This window comes from Podarcis erhardii (genome assembly GCF_964252035.2).
Source record: "Podarcis erhardii genome assembly, chromosome: 14".
In the NCBI taxonomy this organism is placed as follows: Eukaryota; Metazoa; Chordata; class Lepidosauria; order Squamata; family Lacertidae; genus Podarcis; species Podarcis erhardii.
In genome coordinates this window covers 18,891,102-18,911,944 of record NC_138503.1, presented here as the reverse complement: position 1 = coordinate 18,911,944, position 20,843 = coordinate 18,891,102, and the positions used below count along the sequence as shown (strand labels likewise).

General features: G+C 40.6%; 1 protein-coding gene across 3 annotated transcripts in view; it reads left to right on the top strand.

The window, feature by feature from the left end:
* The window catches only part of ABHD2 (abhydrolase domain containing 2, acylglycerol lipase), a 41,095-nt gene extending 22,483 nt beyond the window's left edge, over positions 1-18,612 (top strand). For all 3 annotated transcript variants that reach the window (XM_081839130.1, XM_081839128.1, XM_081839129.1), the window contains 7 exons: positions 561-728; positions 3,316-3,499; positions 7,099-7,191; positions 9,614-9,724; positions 11,298-11,367; positions 12,177-12,261; positions 13,116-18,612. In XM_081839130.1, coding sequence (XP_081695256.1) covers positions 561-728; positions 3,316-3,499; positions 7,099-7,191; positions 9,614-9,724; positions 11,298-11,367; positions 12,177-12,261; positions 13,116-13,309 — 905 coding nt within the window. In that variant the 3' untranslated portion in view covers positions 13,310-18,612. The remainder of the gene's footprint in view (positions 1-560; positions 729-3,315; positions 3,500-7,098; positions 7,192-9,613; positions 9,725-11,297; positions 11,368-12,176; positions 12,262-13,115) is intronic.
* Positions 18,613-20,843: the final 2,231 nt, after the last annotated feature.

The following is a 20,843-nucleotide window of genomic DNA, read 5'->3' as shown; positions in this document are numbered from 1 at the left end:
TTTCTCTGCAACTTTGATTTGATCTTCAAAAGAAGGAAGCATTGCTGACCAAATGGATATTTTTCAGATAGATGTACAAATCTGGACCCTTTATTTAGTCAACAGACGTGCCAAAAGCAAACCATTCCTTCTCTTAAAAAGTTCTTTCTAGTTAGGCTCAAAGACCTTCAGTTTTAATCAGATACATTACCTCAAGGTTCTTCATGAAGAGTTTCAAAATAATGTACGGAAACTGATAGAAATCCTCTCTCTCAGTGACATCGTTTGGAGTGACATCTGTAGTAAAGTGTTAAAATAAACTCCTCTCAGTCAGATGAAAGAACTTAGATGAACAAACTCTGAAATTGTGCAGGGCATATTGTGTATTTCCTTTGATGATATAAACATAGCATATAAAACATCACTACAGAATGAACAATCTGTATGCATCAGGAGCAAAAATAGCTTTGTTGTGAAATAAATGTGTTTTGTCTTTGTGGAATATGAAACTGGTATAACTAGCATGTATTCTTTTGCTTTTGCTTTAAAACTTGCCTCTCCTGACCTTTTTCATTGTGCAGAAGATATCACAATGGTAATTTGCCCAGGAATAGCCAATCACAGTGAGAAGCAGTACATCCGCACCTTTGTTGACTATTCCCAGAAGAATGGCTATCGATGTGCTGTGCTAAACCACCTTGGAGCTCTGCCAACTATTGAGTTGACTTCACCACGCATGTTCACTTATGGTAAATATTGGCTCTTTCATCTTAACCTTTCAGAGTTACTTTGCAACTGGACAAAGTCCTCTAATGTCAAAGCACACTAGATGGTGCCTTCTGAAGCTTGAAAGTGTTGTCTGTGATAAAACCTCCCCCTTTTTGCTAATTCCCAAGCAGGATGAGTTACTTGCTCAATTAAAAAAACCCAACAGTATTCAATGTAGCAGCTATTACTTGTGCTAAGTCTGCATTAATTTTGTTTCCAAAGGTTGATTCCTAAAACCCCTCTCTTTACAGTACACTATATTGGGAAACATTGGGAAGGGAAAGTAGTAGGGACAAGATGACTTGGTGAGATAATACCATGATCACCTTGCCAATGTTTTGCCATATATAATGCTTCACAATGGGATGACCATGAGATAGCAATTGAAGATGCAACCACTATAGCATTACCAGCTTCCCAGCGTCTGTGTGTGTCCAGTACATTCATCCACCTAGGATGTCCAGTACATTCATCCACCTAGAATCTATTTACTCAGATTCTCTTTGCCAGAAAAGTAATTGATGTGTAACTTTTCAAGATAGCTTTAGAGAGCAGGTGAGCATAAAGCTGGTATCTATTAAAGGAGAGTGGGGATCTCTTTAGCTGATGTAGGCCTGTTGGCTCTTGTCACATCTTGTATCTCAGTGCTTGTAATTAGAATTTCAAGCCTCCAGGGTGCGGTCTACTGCATGGCTGCTCTTTAATAACCATAGTCTATTCCGTCCTCAGGAGATAATTCTGGAGTGTTGTTGAGCAACCCAAAATGTTGTTGTAAAGCTCTGCACCGCCCCTCCTTCCTATGGGAGTTATGTTCTTTGAGGCTTAGGTATGGTGTTCATAAACAAGGCTTGAAAAACATTTTCAAGAATGAAGATGCATCCTCCCTACCAAAAAAGTGCTGTGCAATGTCTCTCCTCCCCAAAGTATTAAATATCAAGCTGTGACACATGTATCCTCTCAGGGGCTGGGAAATCAACTCAGTATATTACAGGCTGAGCATGCCCAGCCACGGAGCTGCATCTGGTCTGAATCTAGCCACCCTATCCTCTTGTTCTTTTTGGGAAGACATCCTCTGAAAGGAAAGAGATGAAGTGCATCCAAAACCTTAGTATAGGGTTGCCATATTCCCAAATTACAGTCCGATTTTTAAAAATTGCAATCTGATTCCTGGACATGTAGCACCCCTACTTTAGTGCAAAGCTAAGCACCCTTTCCTCTCCCAGAAAAGAAGGCATGCAGAGAAAACACAAATGAGGCTGCTATATTCTAAGTTTGGGAAGCATGCTGCTTCATAGTCGTGGGAAGGTAAAAGAAAGTAAGATGGTGATAGAGCTGCTGCAGCCCCAAGAGAGCTAATGGGAGAAGGGGGTGAGAGCCGAAGAGAAACTGCATCTGTAGCCAAGGGTCCAATATGAAGCTCACTGTCCAACCAATGTCTGAAATGTTTTGCCAAGATCCCCATCTCCCCATATTCTGTGACCCTCCAGAATATGGAGATGAGAAGCATGCCAGTAACTTTTTGTGCCCACCTAAGGGCTGCCAGAGTGTCTCAGAAACCCATGTTATGTTGCTTAGCTGGAACACAACATAGTCCTGTTTCAGTCACTGCAAGCAAGCCCTGGGGATCAGCATGGTATTGGTATTAAGGCTTCTTGGTGCTGTCCCTAACTCTAAAAATTCCTGAAGGGTTATAATGCCTCTTAGGGCTGTAGCTCAGAGGTAGAGCATCTACTTTGCATGCAGAATGTCTGGGATTCAGTCCTTATAATCTCCAAGAATGGCTAGGAGAGACTCCATCTTAAACCATGGAGAGCCACTGTAAGTCATTGTAGACCATACAGAGCTAGATGGACACCATTGATCGATATAAGGCAGCTTCCTAGGTTCCTGTAAATGTTTTTGAAGGAGTGGCCATTGACAGTAGAAAATAATAGTCAGGCCATGTTGGCACAGGAGTGCTATGTGTATGAATACAGTCTTCAGTTCCCAAAAGTTTGTACAAATCCCTGCACATGAAGGATTACAGTCAAATGCACAAATTAGACTTGATCGCTGAATAGTTGCTGGAAATCTGGACTGTGTGCAGCAATTTGGGGTTTTTTTGCAGGGAGGGGGATACTTTATAGATTTCTCTCCCAGTTCACAGTTGGAAGATATGAAAGTGTGTGTAGTATTTTTAGTTACAGCTTTTGGCTGGGACCTGATGACTGCTGAACAGAGAATGAAATATTTTGAAAAACTTGCTTTGATCCTTTAAAAAAAAGGGGGGGAGTTTGCTGCTGTAGCCGGCAGTTAGAGGCTCTGTTCATATGGCAGTAAAAAAGGGAAGAAAAAGGTTCTTTAGAAGAGCAGGTGTGGGTTTCACTATTAATGTTGGTGTATTCTCCCTCTGTATGATCTTCTGGAATACCACTGTATATGTGCAGAAATGCCCATTGTGCTTCAATAATGAACAATGTTGTTAGAAATGTTGTCTCTTGAAGTGCATATGTGAGCTCTAGGGGAAGATTGGGACTTTAGATGCATCTGTGATATGTCATGTTTAATTTGTTTTTTGCTGTTCTACAGGTTGCACATGGGAATTTGGAGCCATGGTGAACTACATCAGGAAAACTTATCCTCAGTCCAAGCTGGTTGTTGTGGGCTTCAGCCTCGGTGGAAACATAGTGTGCAAATATCTGGGGGAGAACCAGACTAACCAAGAGGGTGTATTGTGCTGTGTCAGCGTATGTCAAGGGTACAGTGCACTGAGGTAAGCTTGGTCTTGTAGAGCAGGAGAAACTTATGGTAGATGTCTAAGGAAACAATCTGCTGGTCATGGAGATACGATACAGATACCAAAAGCTTTCTTTGGGGTTCAGGGGCATAAAAACTTGAGTTGTGTGAAGTTTTGTTGCTAAACTGTGTTTTGAACTTTTTGCACAAAAAGGGGAACTGGGAACTGACAGCAAATTTCATCATTAAAATTGCTGTTGGCCTATTCAGTTGCTGTAGGCATTTAGCTGAGAGCAAAGGGTGCAAACCATTTCCACATATACCTAACCTATTGATCTGTACTCTTTTACTCAGTATTAGCAGTCTCTTTCGAAGCCTTGTCGTGGCCAAATTTTCTGATATCTAGTTATGCCATGTCATTTCAGCTAGAATCATTTCTGCTTACAGTTGTGCTGTGTATTTTGGGTTGAGAGCTGGGTCGAACTAATGCTCCCTGCAAACTACTATAACAGATTCGGGGGGGGGTATGTATAAGTGAAAAGTAGCGTTGGGAGGCTGCCATTTTTAGCAGAGGAATAGGAGGAGACTAGAGTGTTCTTAACCTTGCTAGCATTTTTTCTGCAAAAATCCAGACCTTTTACACCTCCCTTTGCATAAACACAAATATAGAACTCTGGTGTAAAATGGGGAAGCATTAGCTGGGCAGAGGTAATTATAATTAGGAAAAGTGCCAGTGGGAAGAATATTACGCACACCCTTCCCTCCTGCTGTTCTTTTGTTCAGAGTCACAGTCTCCCAAAACTACTTTGGCTCTGTGTATTTCCAGTGTTGAACTGAGGCTCCAAACAGGATGTATAGTAGTGTCCATGTGTGCACATATATCCCAAGAGATCAAAAGTGACATTTAAAAAAGGACCTTAAAGATGCTTGCTTTGTCTGTGCTACTTAGAAGCACAACACATTTATATATTATATTATATTATATTATATTATATTATATTATATTATATTATATTATATTATATTATATTATATTATATTATATTATATTATTCTGCCCTATACCCGGAGGTCTCAGGGCAGTTCACAGAACAAAATCAAAACATAAAATCACAAAATAAATAATCAAAATGAAAACAACAACCCAATAACCCCCTCCCCCCAAACCCCCACATTTTAAAAGGGCATAGGATGCCACTCAAATCACCCAAAGACCTGGTTAAAAAGTAAAGTTTTTGCCTGGCACCTAAAGTTATATAATGAAGGCGCCAGGTGAACTTCTCTGGGGAGAGCATTCCACAGATGGGGAGCCACTGCAGAGAAGGCTCGTTCTCAAATGCCACCCTCTGGACCTCTCACGGAGGAGGCACACAAAGAAGGGCCTCAGGAGATGATCTCAAGGTCCGGGTAGGTTCATATGGGAAGAGGTGGTCCTTGAGGTATTGTGGTCCTGAGCCGTTCAAGGCTTTACAGGTTGAAACCAGCACTTTGAATTGGGCCGGAAACAATTGGTAGCCAGTGCAGTCAGACCAGGATTGGTGTAGTATGCTCAAGCCATCTTGCTCCGGTGAGCAACCTGGCAGCTGAATTCTGCACTAGCTGAAATTTCTGAACCGTCTTCAGAGGCAGCCCTACGTATAACACATTGCAGTAATCCAACCTTGAGGTTACCACAGCATAGACAACAGTAGTTAGGCTATCCCTGTCCAGATAGGGTCGTAGCTGGGCCACCAGCTGAAGCTGATGGACGGCACTCTGAGCCACTGAGGCCACCTGAGCCTTGAGTGACAGCAAAGGATACAGGAGTACCCCCAAGTAATGAACCTGCTCCTTCAGAGGAAGTGTAACCCCATCGAGAACAGGCGATCTCCACCCATCTGGTCTAGGGAACCACCCACTAACAGTGCCTCAGTCTTATCTGGATGGAGTTTCAGTTTTTTGGCTCTCATCCAGTGCATTACCAAGGCAAAATACTGGTCCAGCACTTCCACTGCCTCACCTGCAGATGTAAAGCAGAAATAAAGCAGAGTGTCATCGGCCTACTGCTGACAATGTACTCCAAACCTCTGGATAACCCCATCCAGTGGTTTTATGTAGATGTGAAGGTTCCACGGGGCTGAAAAGCATTCCCCAAGCAACACCCTCTGGGAATGGCCATCCAGGTAGGACTGGAACCACCGCAAAGTGGTGCCACCCAACCCCTAGTTCGGACAGTTGCTTCAGAAGGACACCATGGTCAATGGTATTGAAAGTATTATAAAGCCAGATTACACTGGAATATTGAAAGACAGAGTCTTATATTCTTGCCAGTCTCCAAATGATGAGTAGAGGTTTAGGAAGGGAATTTCTTGGTGTTATTTCAGATCTGATTAGATATTTGTACATTTACAGTAATGTTAATTCAGGCAGAGTATGTAGCAACCATGCTTTTTATAGTCCTGTGCGCTGAGGGCAGTGTACTCTGAAAGAAAGGTTAAAAATCGTTTGACCTAACCTTGATGAGCTCTGGTGTATTTTAAGGTCAAAACCCAAGGGGAGGGTACTGTTCTAAAAAAACAACAACCAATAATTTATTTTGTCACCCACTTGCACAAATGGATTTAGAGTTGGAAGCCTTCCCTAGAATGACATTTAGTATGCAAAGTTCTGCTTATTAGGAAATAAATGCCATTGAAATCCATTAGTTGCAGTACTATAGCTGCAACTGCACTTTAACTAAAGGATGTTGTATCTGAACGTAAATACTACACAGGAGGCCCTTCTGGTTGGAGAAAGTGTCAAGCAGGCTAAGGAAATGGCAACCTCCATATTAATAGAACACATAGCAATTCAGCTCTGGTTCCAAACTGGACAACAAAGGCTCCCTTTATATTTAAGACTGTGCAGCTGCAGAAATCTTGTGGCAGGATTAATTTTTTAAAGCAAGAGGATTAGAAATTGGAACAACATAAGCTTAATACACCGTGTCTTCTCTCCTCCCCATCCCTAAAATATTTGTCAAACTTTGTTTGAACCTGAGAAAAATGTGAGGATACTGCATGTAACTGCAAGATAGATTTTAGACTTTTACAAATTGCTTCACAAGACTGTGCCACCTTTGGCATGTGTACACATTCAGGGACTGCTATTTTAAAAGGGGGGTGGGTATTGTGCAAAAATCTCTCATTCTTATAAAGTACTAGTTGCTCTGTCTGTGTTTTCCTTACTTAGTTAACCTTGTTTTTTTAAAAAAAAGCAGTTTCAAATACAGTTTTGAGTTCGCCTGTCCATTCTCTGTCAATTTTTGTAACACATGTTTGAAATTACCTGTTGAGACAACATAGAACAACCCATCTCTTCCTGGAAAGTTCTGTTTTGCAAGCTGTTGGCTGTTTTGTTCTCCAGTTTCTAATGCTTTTGTTCCCCCTGCTGGCTGAATCCTTTAATGACACATTTCTCTTATGCATTACTGTGCGTTTGAAAAAGGAAAAAGCTGATTCCTTTTGAAGGTGTGATAGCTTATAGGTGGCTCCTTGAAGTGAATCAAATTAGTTATGTGGAAATGCTGCCATCTATTTGCAGAGTACTTTTTGTTGCTATGACCCTGGAAGCTTGCTTTTCCAGCTTTTAATTAATTTCCCCATGTCATATCTTTAGGGCACAGGAAACCTTCATGCAATGGGATCAATGTCGGAGATTTTACAACTTCCTCATGGCAGACAACTTGAAGAAAATCATATTGTCTCACAGGTACAAAATGATGCTCTTTATATTCTAAATGGGCCTCTGTGTCAGCTGATAATGTGCAGTACCATAAATTGTTCTTATGTGTCGCCAAGTTGATCAGGGTACCAACAAAATTAATTCTCCTCTGGATCAGTAGCTACTGAAGAACCATGTGCATTAGTAACCTTACTTTCAGAAACATCTTACTTAAGAAAGTCTGTGACACTTTGGCTGTGCTTGGGGAAAGGGTGTGAAATTACAATAACTGGTTGTTTGAACAGTTCAAGGTTAGCAGTAGTCAAAGCTTGTAACTGTAGTTGCTGTATTGCTTCCTGTTTAAGCCAGTATGGAAAAACAGCTTTAAGAGACTCTAATTATGTATAGGATATAGAACCCCCTTAATTCATCCCAGATAACTAAATATTATGACAACTTAACTAAATATATTAATCTTCCTGTTAAAAGAGCTCTTGGTTGTAAGCATGAGCAACCTTTAGCAGGTTTGAAGGACGGCTTGTTAATCTACAAAAACACTTTTTTCTCCATAATGGATCTTTTGTGCTCTAAGGCCAACCCTCAAACCAAACTTCCTTTTGCACATTTTCTTTTTTTATATAATTCTTTTTATTAATTTTCATTTAAATAACCAAAAGTAAACAAATCAATAATATCAAAAAACATCCATAAGCAACATAAAAGTAACATAAATTTTCATTGCAATTCTTCATCTCCTTCTTTAAATCTTTCCTCTACGTACCTATTGACCTCCTTCCCTCCTGATTTCGGGCTTCTTAATAAGACTTCTTTCTTTTTTCTGCAGCTTCAATGTTAATGGTTTACACATCGTAAGATTTATATCAAACCTGCTGTGGTTTTTAAGTTTCTATAATTTCCTTCAATGTATACTATAAATTTGTTCCAATCACTAATAAACTTTGTATCTTTTTGGTTTCTAATTTTCTGCGTCATTTTTGCTAGTTCTACATATTCAAATAATTTTGTTTGCCAATCTCTAACAGTTGGGATATTTGGGTTTTTCCAATTTTGTGCTATTAATATTCTAGCAGCTACTGTCGCATATTGGAATAGTGTCTGGTCTTCTTTTTTAATTTCATCCCCAATTATTCCTAAGAGGAAGGCTTCCGGTTTTTTAGGAAAGGTGTATCTGAATATTTTTAAAAAATTCATTATAAATAAGTTCCCAGAACTTCTTCATTTCTTCGCAAGTCCACCACATATGGTAGAAATTGCCTTCTTTGATTTTACACTTCCAGCAAGCCTTATTTCCTTTTGCACATTTTCTGTTCCACCTCTGCTTTTTGGAGAACATGATCATGCATCTGATCCATAGTCTACAGCACACACCCTCTTGCACTGTTCTCACCAATGCTGACAGGGCTATTGCTTAGTAATGTAGTTGCCCACAGGACCTAGTGCAGGGAGTGCTAACCTCTGGCCCAGGGGCCTCATTCAGTCCCCCAAACAGATTTTTCAGCCCCTGAAGACCCCACTGCTTTTTGCAGCAGCACAAAGGTGGAAATAAATTCCAGCACTGGGATGGGCAGAGATTCCTTCTTTCAAGGAGACCAAGGTGGCATATGTGGTTGCGCGCGCGCGCGCGCACACACACACACACACACTGCCATTTTATTTTTCAGCAACACTGTGAGAAAAATGAGACTGAGATGTCTGGCACACGTTAAGTCAACACCAGCAAGCTTCATGGCTGAGCAGGGCTTTGAACTGGGATCTACTGCTCTAAGGCCAACTTCCTGACTACTGCAGTACACTGATTCTTAAGCATTTCTGACCTTGGCTCAATTTTACTCCTATTATTATTATTATTATTATTATTAATACCCCACCCATCTGGCTGGGTTTCCCCAGCCACTGGGCAGCTCCCAACAGAGTATTAAAAACACGATAAAACCTCAAACATTAAAAAACTTCCCTAAACAGGGCTGCCTTCAGATGTCTTCTAAAAGCCAGATAGTTGTTTATTTTCTTGACATCTGATGGGAGAGTGTTCCACAGGCGGGTGCCACTACCGAGAAGGCCCTCTGTATGGTTCCCTGTAACCTCACTTCTCACAGTGAGGGAACCGCCAGAAGACCCTCAGAGCTGGACCTCAGTGTCTGGGCTGAACGATGGGGGATGCTCCTTCAGGTATACTGTTTGTATCTGCACCAGTTTCTGCACCAATGTCAAAATCTGAGCCAGTATCAAGTCTTCAGGGCTGAACAAAACTGCCTTTTGTATTTTTTCACATGGGACAGATTCAGAATGGTATTGGAGATGACAGTAACATGGATCTTAAGATCTGTGTCAACATAAAGCAATTTATGAAGTAACCTTCAGATCAGCAGTAAACCCAATAGAGTACGTTCTCTAATAGTTACAGTATGTCTGTGTTTCATAGTCACTCACTTCATTCTCTCTGTTTCAGACACACCTTGTTTGCTGAGAGCCCTAAAAAGCCTCACAGTTTATTAGAGTCAGACTTGAGCAGACTTCACACAGCAACATCCCTTATGCAGATTGATGACAGTATCATGAGGTATGGACATCAAGAAGCACATTTGGTAACTCTCCCCTGTCATTTAGACCTTCCTGAAATGGAGGCTGCTGTTATCATCATTGTGCATATAACTCCCAATTCTTTCTAGATCTTATTGTTTACAGGTTTGTCTTGCCTCTTGTTTGTTACACTTTAAAAAATGAATTTACCATGCTGTAAATAGCAACGCTGTTGAGTGAGTAAAATTAGGGTGCAGGGTTGACTAATCAGTTCTACAGTGTTTTTGTGAAGCATATCTTAAGCCAGTGCTAGAAATCTTTTCTGAATGGTTAGAAAACAGTGATCCTTGTCATCTAATTCCTTTGGCAAACTCCAATAATTTGAGTTACTTGGTGGTGCTACAGAAACACCTGAGGGGTGCTGGTAAAAGTTCATCAGAATAGAGCCAGGAGTGTCATTTTGTTAGAAGTACCAATGGCCCCAAATGCTAGCACCAGTGCTGAATCACTTTCAGTTATGGTATAGATGGAAAATGAAGCTGGTCTGAATGAAATGTGTATTTTAGATTTGTAGCTGCATCAAATTCTTCATATACTGATTTGCCAGTAGCCATTGGCATAAGCAAAAAGTTGTGATTCCTTATGGTCAGTGCTTACCACTTTCTACATAATTGTGTTACATAGCTGAACTTCTGTCATGGAGTTTCAAGGGTAGGTTTTCCCGTAGAAACTAGATAAAACCTTCGTTGGTTAGCCTTAGTTTCCCCTACACCCTATAGTGATATGGCAAGAAATCAACCCTGTCCTCAGAGGACACCCTCCTTTTTTTGGCTGCACACTTGTTCCTCAGTAAAACTTGCATTCCCAAATAGGCGGACCAGGAGTTGCTATACTTCCTATGTGTGTTTCCTTGCTTCTTTTTGCTTGCTTCTGTTATTTCATCCAAGGAGTGCTGGAATGTATTGTACACAAATAATTCGTAGGGTGGCCTGTTTATGGCTCATGACCAGTACAAATAATATCTAAGATGACTGAGAGTAATATGAACATCAGCATTACGTTCTACTAGTTGGGTAGGGGGTTGACTTCTGTTCTTAGAAGAACTTGGGAGCCTGATGTTGCATCTAAAGAGGGGCTAGTAATATAATTAGGTTTAACTTCCTTAACTTAGGGGTTCTGCAGTTAAATCGGAAAGGATGTTTCCAGTGTATTTGATATGGCTACATGTGTGTACATTCCTTTCCACATATTTGTCTTACTGCTTCCTTGCCTGGTATTTTGTTCCCTAGCTAATTGTTTACTAAGTAGCCACATTCTTCTTTTGATGCTTTTTTTCTGCAGGATAGACAGTCTTGGGGAATGGAATTTAGATATTAAAGCTAAGAACAAGAGGAACATATAAATAGTTCCATATTCTCTGGATGTTTCACTAGATAGTTCTTTTGAAAGCCGAAGCAGAATGTTGGCTTTAACTTGTACAGAAGTAATCATTTCAAGTGTCTTATTTGGAGAACTATTGTAATCCTATGTATAAGAATTAGAAGAAAATATGTGTGATTCCATAACAAGAAAATCTCTATAAATGCTTAAGCTTTCTTTTTACTGTGTCTCAGGAAGTTCCATGGCTACAGCACCTTAAAGGAATACTATGAACAGGAGAGCTGCCTGCATTACTTGCAGAAAGTAAGTTGATATGATATTGTTACTCTAGTTTTTGACATGCACCACATATGTCAGTATGTGAGATTTGTGGTGAGATGGAGAATGTCCCCATGTGCTTCTAGCCAAGTTTACAGCACATGTTGCTGAATAGTAGTTCTTTATGTGGGGTCATCATAAATTAGCAATAATTTTCCTTGCCTTGGAAAGTATGCTTATTTGTGGTATGGTCAGCAAGTGGAAATATGCATATCTGTGAAATTTTTACAACCAGTGTATTATCTTTTGAAGAGACTAAAGCTCCTGTATCTTATGGTCAGGTACTCGGAGACCAACATTTCTTATAGAATCTATTTATTGTTTTTCTGTAAGGCAATTTCTGATTAACTTCTATAGAATAGGCTACATATGCTGTCATTAGTGCTCCCCCCAATTCTGTTTCCGTTTTCCCTAAATTTAGAAAGCAGCAGATGTCTGTCACTGGAAGTGTTAAGTTTAAGTCACCGTAGCCAATTCTACACTCTTGAGTTTTATACTAGTTCAAAATCTTTTCCACCTATAGCAAAACAGTGAATTGGTTTTGCCTCAAACGCAGCACTGCAGAAGATATGCTATTGACTGCTGCTTGTAGTAATAAAAGCTTTCTGTGACAGAAATCACTTACACTGGTGCTAAGGAGCCCCTCCATCAATTTTAAATGTGTATTATCTGAACAGTGGTATTTCTGCAGGTTCAGGGCACCTACAGCACTTGTTGTACTCAATTGTGACTTCATAACTAGATTACAAACAAGATTGTGTTCCAACACAGAATTCTTTTTTTAAAATCTGCAGATCTTTGTTCCCCTCTTGCTGGTTAATGCTGCTGATGACCCTCTGGTGCACGATAGTCTCTTATCAATACCAAAAGCCCTCTCAGGTGAGCTGAAAGCTTCAGTAAATAGATTTCTGCAAGGCAGTGTAGCGTTGTGATAATTTAAAGATAGCCTTGGAGGGCAGAAGGCATGTTTGTTTTTCCAGACAAACTTGTAACCTATGCATGTGTCTCATATAGAACCATAATGTGCATATTCTTTACAGAGTCCAAAAGGATAGCCCCCTTCCCCAAGGAGTTTGCAACCTAAAATTTGACACTAAAGGAGCAGTAGAAGAGGGTAATGGGGTATCTTACTTTCTAGAAGGATCAGTGGGAAATATCCAGCACAGACTTGATTTCATGTAGCTTGCATCTTGACTAATGCAACTGCCTTATAACTGGAGTATCATGCCTACCTGGAACACAGGTGGTTGTATATACATTTTCCAGTCAAAATAATAGAGTATAAGTGACGCGGGTGGCGCTGTGGGTTAAACCACAGAGCCTAGGGCTTGCCAACCAGAAGGTTGGCGGTTCGAATCCCCACAACAGGGTGAGCTCCCGTTGCTCGGTTCCTGCTCCTGCCAACCTAGCAGTTTGAAAGCACATCAAAGTGCAAGTAGATAAATAGTTACCGCTCCGGCAGGAAGGTAAACGGCGTTTCCGTGCGCTGCTCTGTTTCGCCAGAAGCGGCTTGGTCATACTGGCCACATGACCCGGAAGCTGTACGCCGGCTCCCTCGGCCAGTAAAGCGAGATGGGCGCCGCAACCCCAGAGTCGTCTGTGACTGGACCTAATGGTCAGGGGGTCTCTTTACCTTTTATACCTTAAACCTGAGGTTTTACTGGACAGAGTACTGTACTTTGGTAAGATGCAAAACGTGTTGAGTTCTAAACTTTGTTTTTTCACACTTGCAGAAAAGCGGGAGAATGTCATGTTTGTTTTGCCATTGCATGGAGGTCACCTGGGGTTTTTTGAGGGTGCAGTACTCTTTCCTGAACCCCTCACCTGGATGGATAAGCTTGTGGTCCAATATGCCAATGCCATCTGTCAGTGGGAGAAGAATAAATCACAATGCTCCGATACGGAACAATCATCTGGCCAAGAATAAACAGTTCCAAAGACTTCAGGTTGTTTCACCTTTAATCCCCATCTTCTGGAACTCTTAATCTCTTCTGCTTTTCCAGACCTAACTTCTGAACACCTTGAACTTGGGCATTGACCATAGTGTTTCATGCCAAAGTAGAGCTACGGCCAGAGAGGCTAATGACTGGCACTGAGCAAGTTGGGAATATATTTGATCATTTGCAGTACAGTTGTGTATTGGAAGAACTGATGCACTGTATTGGTGGGTTGCCATCTATAGCTTGCTTCAAGGTTCTGAAACAAGTGCGACAAAAGAACATTTTTGAAATCAGCAAGAAGTTTTGATGCTCTTGACCATCTGTTCACACTTTCACTGATAGAAACTGAAACAAAAAAACCCACTTCTGGTTTTTGCAAAACTTGTCTAGCAGTCAGTGATGTGCGTTAGGAGTTACAGTCTGTTTGTGGTTGCATTTTTCCCCTCCCCACCTGGGGGGAGACATCTATATCTATCTGTAGAGGAAATCAGTCGTAGTTCGCTCTGCAAGTCATCGGAAAGGCTGTCCACAAAACAAGGGGAAAGTTGAAAGAATTTTGAGTTTCCGGAATTGCATCCCTTTGAGAAGGGGGGTGGGGGGGGCTTGCCCTTTCTGATTAATGCACTTCGAGGGTTTAGATTGCTTTGAAAGTGTTTGATGTGTAATCAGCACTACAGTTGCTCCAGAATTCTGGAGTGATGGCTGGGTGTGTACAGTCACATTTTGCTTTTTGTTGAGACTTGGCTCAAAGATGGCTTCTGGGTTGATCAGTCCAGTGGATTCCCTGTTGTGTTACTACTCGAGACTAAACAAGTAGCCTTGTGATACTTGCCTTTTCTAGTATAAGGAATTTTTATTTTGACACAAGACATTTGTGTGCTCTTAACCCAGGCCTTTTAATACGGTCTCCGAATGGAAGCCACTTGCTATCAGTTTGTAGGTGGCCCTTTTTTGTGTTTTGTTTTCTAGAGTACTTCTTAGCAAATCTATATGTATACTCTTAGGAACTTTTTGTGTGTGTGAAAGAGAGAATATAATATCCATCTATGCTTTTTTTTTGGTGTCTTGCCCACATTTCATGTCTGCTAGGGAAGAACATAATAGATAAATAAATTAAATCCCCAGACTTCTAAAGCGTTGAACTGGCTATTTTCAGTCAGTATGCCTTGCCTTAGAGGAGATGGGGATTTGATGTCTACAATACTGAAATGCTTAAAAGGAAAAAAAAAAGTTCTGTATCTAATGCATCTACAGTTACTAGGTTATATAGGACAATCTGATGAGTCCAGTGTTCTGACTTGTCTTTCAGAGCAAAGACACCAACAGAAAATTGGTGAATGATGCATTAGGCTGAGTTACAGTAAAAAAGTTTTTTTTACTACCACACAATAGAGAGACATATTTCTTCACTGAGCTGCAGAGTTTCCACCCTGGAAGAAAAATATTCAGCCATATATGTATTAATAAGATTTTTTAAAAATCTGATATTTAGATTACTTTTCTATTAAGACAGTGGAACATTGTAGTAAGACACTGCTTCCCTTCAGAATTGTCAGCTCACTGTTGCCTCCTTGTGGTCCCTTTCACCTCTTTTTGCAGGAGTTCTCACGCACCCCATTTTTCATAACAGTTAGCACTTTATTGTTTAAACCTTTTTGGTTTTGTTTTTCAAGGCACTTTAATTATAGTGTGATTTTTTTTTTTTTAACATGGATAAGAATCCTTTCTGAACTTGGATGCTTCATAGAACATATCCTGGAGCAGCTTTGAAATTCAGAAAGGTGTAAGGTTTTCGGGGGTTATTCTATTCTCTTCTAGTTTTATTTATTGAGCAATAATTAGCTACTGTAGCAGAGGTGCATTTCTCACATCAGGAATAAAAGCTCCTTCAGCCTTAGTTCAGCAACCTTGACATGTCTGGCAAGCTGTGTAGAACTCATGTTCTACCCCCTCAAATCTGAGGGAGTGACCAAGCCTAGCAAGGCATGATCTGGCCAGTGCTTATGGCTCTTTCCTTTTCCTCAAAGAGTTGGCTCTCCATTCTTTTTCAGTATGTCATTCTTTGGAATTTTCTTCTATATCCATAAACTGCCAAAATCCTACGTAAACCCTAGTGTGCGGATGAAATTATAGGTACATAAGCGGTGCAGGTCACTATCTAGAGTCTCCTTTCTGTTTGAGTGGAAGTAGATGTTGAAACCATTTTTAGTTACTGCAAATATATATTGGAAGTGAATGTAGCTTCTTTACCCCCACTTAAAATTTAGAAAGTTAGCTATGAGAGTGTCTGTTTCACATCAGTCTCCACAATATTAGTTTTTTCCTCTTTAGTGTGCAGCTGTTTTGCCAAAAAGAGTTTGCCTAGCAGCACATAAGCATAGAAGTTCCTCTAGACCTGCCACTGAGAGCCATCTTTCTCATCTGCCCCACTTCTGGTTTCTCTTTAGATCATATAAATCTCATCTGCCCCACTTCTTAGCAAATGGGTGCTAAATAGCGGAATTTAACACTACCATTGACTTCTACCCAAGTAAGACATTTTTGATGCATTTAAAAGGGAAACTGCATTTTTCACAAAGGAAAGGCTTTTATTACCTTCTGCTTGAAGCTGGATGCGAGGATGCAATTATTTGTAAAGGGTCCTTCAGCTATGGAACTAGTTTTGCACCTGAACAAGAAGATGAGTTGATGCCTGCTTTTGATGGCACTCCAGTGTTCATATTTAGGCATTCTTAAGCTTCAGTACCCAGGGATCACATGGCAATGCACCTATGTAATACAGGCTTTTCAAAGAAGATCACTTCAGTGGTTAAAATTCTTTTAAATGGAGGAGAGCATGAACCACTCTTGTCTAAAACTATCAAACCCTTGAAAATCATTAGCGCTCTTGTGAAATGTTGGAAGGGATCCCTTTTCCCTACACACACACACACACACACACACACACACACACACACACACCAAAATCTGGAGCTGTTACAGAGTCTTTAGTTCTCACTAACATGGCCATATAGAAATTTGGAAACCTATTTTGCCCCGTTACACTGCCAGGGAGACCATAAAATTGAGGTTCTCAGTCTGCTTGATAGACACACTTGGGGATACACTTAATGCTCCCCACCCCCCAGAAAAAAAACCCAGTAGGGGAAAGAACGAGTTAACTTGATCCAACAGGAGGAAGTGGCTTTACAAATTCCATTTTAAAAATATATGTGATTCTGACTTTCAGTTAGTATTTTCCAGTAAATCTGTGATTCTGCTGTAATGCATCTCCCTGCTTATCAGTAGGCTAGACTTCAGCCCCCCCCCGAAAGATACTACATGGAAACAAACAAACAAAAACAAGGAAGCATCCAGGACACTAACATTTCTTCCATCCGGTTGTTTTTGCCAGTAAATTTGACCTTGGTGATGCTTTCCGTGTTACAATTTACTGTTTGTAACTGTGCATAGGAGCTCACCAGATCTTGTTACTTTTAAAAAAACCAAAAAAAAAAAAAACCCAGCACGCCACTTCAGACCTTTCTGTTTGAGGTGATCTGTTGCCATCAATTGGTTTGCCATGTTCAATTATTTTCAAAGCAGATTTCATCAGATGAAAGCATAAAGCAGCTCTTCACTGGTAACATCTGCAGCTTTCTGTAAGCTGTGCATCTATTTCAACATTCATATCTTCACTGTTTTGTTGATGCCTGCACTAAAGTGGCCTGGTTGTGGGTGAAATGTTTGTATTCCAGATATTCATGGACTCTTAAGGTTGGGCACCTTTTTAAGATTGGCTTCGGTCTTTTTGTGAAGGCTTATATTACTAGGTAGCAGGTCATGTTTACAGCTCTCTCTTTTTTTGTCCCAGACTCATGCTGAAAGTGTTTGGTATATTCTTTTCTAAAAGGGCATGCCCTACATTCAGTTACACAGACTGAGGTTAGCAGTTTTCCTCCAATTGTATTGTCATTAGCCTTTGAGTTTTCTGCCAGAATAGAACTTCCAACTCCCTGTCTGGGGACTCTTATCATAGGAAAGCATCTCTACAAGGTGAGGTCCAGGTGTGTATCACTGAGTAGTCTTGACAAGAGTAATAATAGCCAACAAGATGGTTGTAAAGTATCTGAAACACACCACCGGCCCCCTCCCATATATCAGTTGCCTAAGCAATCCTCCTTAGCTACATGTTATGCAGACCTCTTAGTCGCACAGCAGGCACACTTATTGCCAGTGATATAAATGAGGGCGAAAAGTAGCCTGCTGGTTGTGTACTGAGCAAGGTCTCCATTGAAAAGGGGTGGTGGGTGCCATGCAACGCTGCTGGAGTTTTGTGGCCTTCGTACTATTCTAACATCTTGTTTCGCTGTCTCCACATGTTCCTTATCTGGAATTGTTTTCTTTTTAAAATCTCCTTTGCCTTGAAGCGCCTCTGGTTTGGTTGCTTGACAAAATGAGATGAAATCAGCTGGGTGGAATGCGGGGGCAGTGGGATCTCCCCCCCCTTTTTTTTTTAAATCAAGAACTGTACTGTATCTCATTGAAGCATCTGGTGTTCTGTTCTTTTTGCTGGTTACATTAAAGGGCACAACCATGAAAGGGCAGCATTTATAAAGCTGGAACTGAGAATTGGTATCCCCCCCCCCCCGCTTTTTTTCCATTTTGCAACCAGAGCAACCATCCCTATTTCCTTCATGCAAGACATTTCCTCAGTTTCTGGGACCACCAACCTTCCAGCACTTTTGCTGGTTCAAATCCTTGTAGAGTAACCCATTGTTTCAAAATTCCTGAGATGGGGATTCACTGATTTTCAGCATAATTTTTTTTGCAACTCGCAGGAGTTAATATTTTGCTATATGCAGCAGAATCTCTGCTTGTACCAAACAGCCTTTTCCAGAATTGAAGTAGGTTCAGTTCCAGATCAATGGCTGATAAAAGCCTATGCAGACATCACGGCTTAATTTGTGTGGCTGTTTCGTACTGGGAACCTCAAGAACTTAATCTGCCATTGAGATTCATCAGTGTAGTGTGTTAGAATCTGTAAGTCTGTCCGCTCAATTATTTCATCACAGCTATTTCGATTGCATTTGATAGTTAATTCATAGATTCGTTCTGACAGCCTTTCACCTTATTTAAGAAAGCACAACTTTAAAAGATAAACACCCCATTTTTCTCCTGAACACACAGAGGGATATCCGAACACCTCAGGAAGCTAGACCTGTACCTGTGCGCTCTTTGATTTCTGTCACTGCAGCTGCCTTATTGGAGTGAGTTGAGTGTTTGGTTTTTTAGGGTTTTTTGTTGTTTTTTTAAGAAAATGTCTCTTCAACCTCAGTTTTTTCTTTTTTCCTTTTTGGTAATTTTTGCTTCCAGACAGACATTTTGGAAAACATCACTTTCACATTCCTAATTCCTTTGGAAACAAAAATGCTGCCCTGAACAGGTTTCATGTGTGTAAGTGACTCTCATGGTTGCTGGTTCCTTTCTTGTCTCTTAGGAACCAGTTGCTGCTGAGATGAAAATTTGCAACTAGCAATGCAATTTTTCTAAATCTGCTAACGTTTCAAGTTATTAAAAGTGTGTCCTTGATCTTTTTTTCTTAATTTTTTTTGTTCTGTGTGTGATAAACAGAGTCATGCGGAACAGAGTAATTTTGTTATATTTGATTCAATGGAATTTCTTTGCTTAAAAAAATAAAGAACTTATTTGAGTTCGGAACACGTTGTTTTGTCTGTCATTGGTTTCAACTATCATAGGAGGTACAAATTGGAAGTGATATTATGACAACTATTCAGGGTGGATTGATTTTAAACCATAATTTTAAACCAGCAAGGGGGCGGGGAAACTGATCTGCAAGGAAATCTGACTACTAAACCAAGTTTAGTTTACAGCAAAGTAGAGTATTAGTTACAGTTTCATTCCTATAACCAGTCCTTGAAGCTCTTTGTCACACAGTATACAGTGGTACCTTGGTTTAAGAACAGCTTAGTTTATGAACAACATGGATTAAGAATGCTGCAAACCAGGAAGTTGGTGTTTTGGTTTGTGAACTTTGCCTTGGAAGCAGACCATGTTCTGCTTCCTGTTGAGTGTGTTTCATTTGTAAAATGAGTCCCCCGCTGCTATGGGAAAGATCACCTTGGTTTAAGAACGCTTTGGTTTAAGAACGGACTTGCAGAACGGACTAAGTTTGTAAACCAAGGTACCACTGTACATTGTGCATGCTTTCCTTAAATAGATAGCAATGAAAATCCCATACAAGCTCTTTCTAGAAGCAGCTTCCATAACATCTGTGAGGTTGGGTGTGAGAATTTAGGAACCTGTGCACTGGACAAGTCTTCTTTCCACACTTGCTCATTTCTGTTTTTCTATGCCTTGGCTAGCCCAACCCTTGCAGAACCAGCAGCAAACAAAAATGACTGCTATGTGTCAGTGATTAGCATTTTCCTTTCATTTGCCACTTGGTTTTTGTGAGGATTGAGCTGGCCAAGGCAGAGCAAAACAGAAAAATCTGGGAGTCACTGGGCAGACTAGAACAGTTTGTTTCCATCTAACAAAAATGAAAATGTCTGTGCATGGCACAGCAGATAGTTAAGTATACATATTTTGAGAAATAATCACATTGATTCTTCATTTACATGGAAAAGCCTCTTAACTCGCAATGTATCTAGTGGAAGCATTGCTACCCCTACAGTTAATCTTTGAACTGAGTCAACTGTACTGCTAACATGCTTATATCCAGATTTAATATTAACCTAGTTATTTAAGAGAAAAGAGGCCAAGAAAAAGAGACCCGGGGTGAGGAAGTACCAGCATTGCAGAGATGCAAAATACTGCAGTTCACAAATTGATCTGAAATAACCATCCAGATTTGGGGCTGATGGCTTCTAGTCAACAACACACAACAAACTGGCTTTTTGTACTGCAACCTACTTAAGCCCCCAGAAATTCTAGGAACCAAGCTGTATATGACCCACAAAATCTGTCACAGCATACTGCAGGTCTGCATTGCTTACTCTAAGTTCCCCACATTTGGGAAAACATCAAGTCAAAGGTGCAGCTGGAACTCCTTTCTATAACTTGCTGATTTTTGTGATCCAGGGGGAGATGCTTATTCCATATACTAGTTTTAAGGGTGGTGGAGTGATGGGTGCTTCTTTTATTTCTGTGGGAAACCTTAACCTGACTTAACATGGGTGAATTCATCAGAAAGAGTGGCATAGGGACGCTTGATTCCATCCACATCCCTTGCTCCACCTAAGTCATATTAATGCCTCTGGGTAGGGTGAGATTGTAATCGGTAGCTCAACCAGCTTCCACCCCACCCTCCACTCTGAAAGACCCCTGTCTTCTCTGCAGCATCAGAGTAGATATCCTGTTTGGCTTGAGTGGGAGCCAGTGGTCTAATGAATGCACCTCTTGTAGGCTTCTTCCGAGCTTTTTCTGTTTCAGAGGGACCCCTGCTGGTTTGCTTTACAAATCAAACAGTCCTGGTATTTATCTCTAGGAAGAGGAATAGGAGAGAGGTGGGGATTGCTG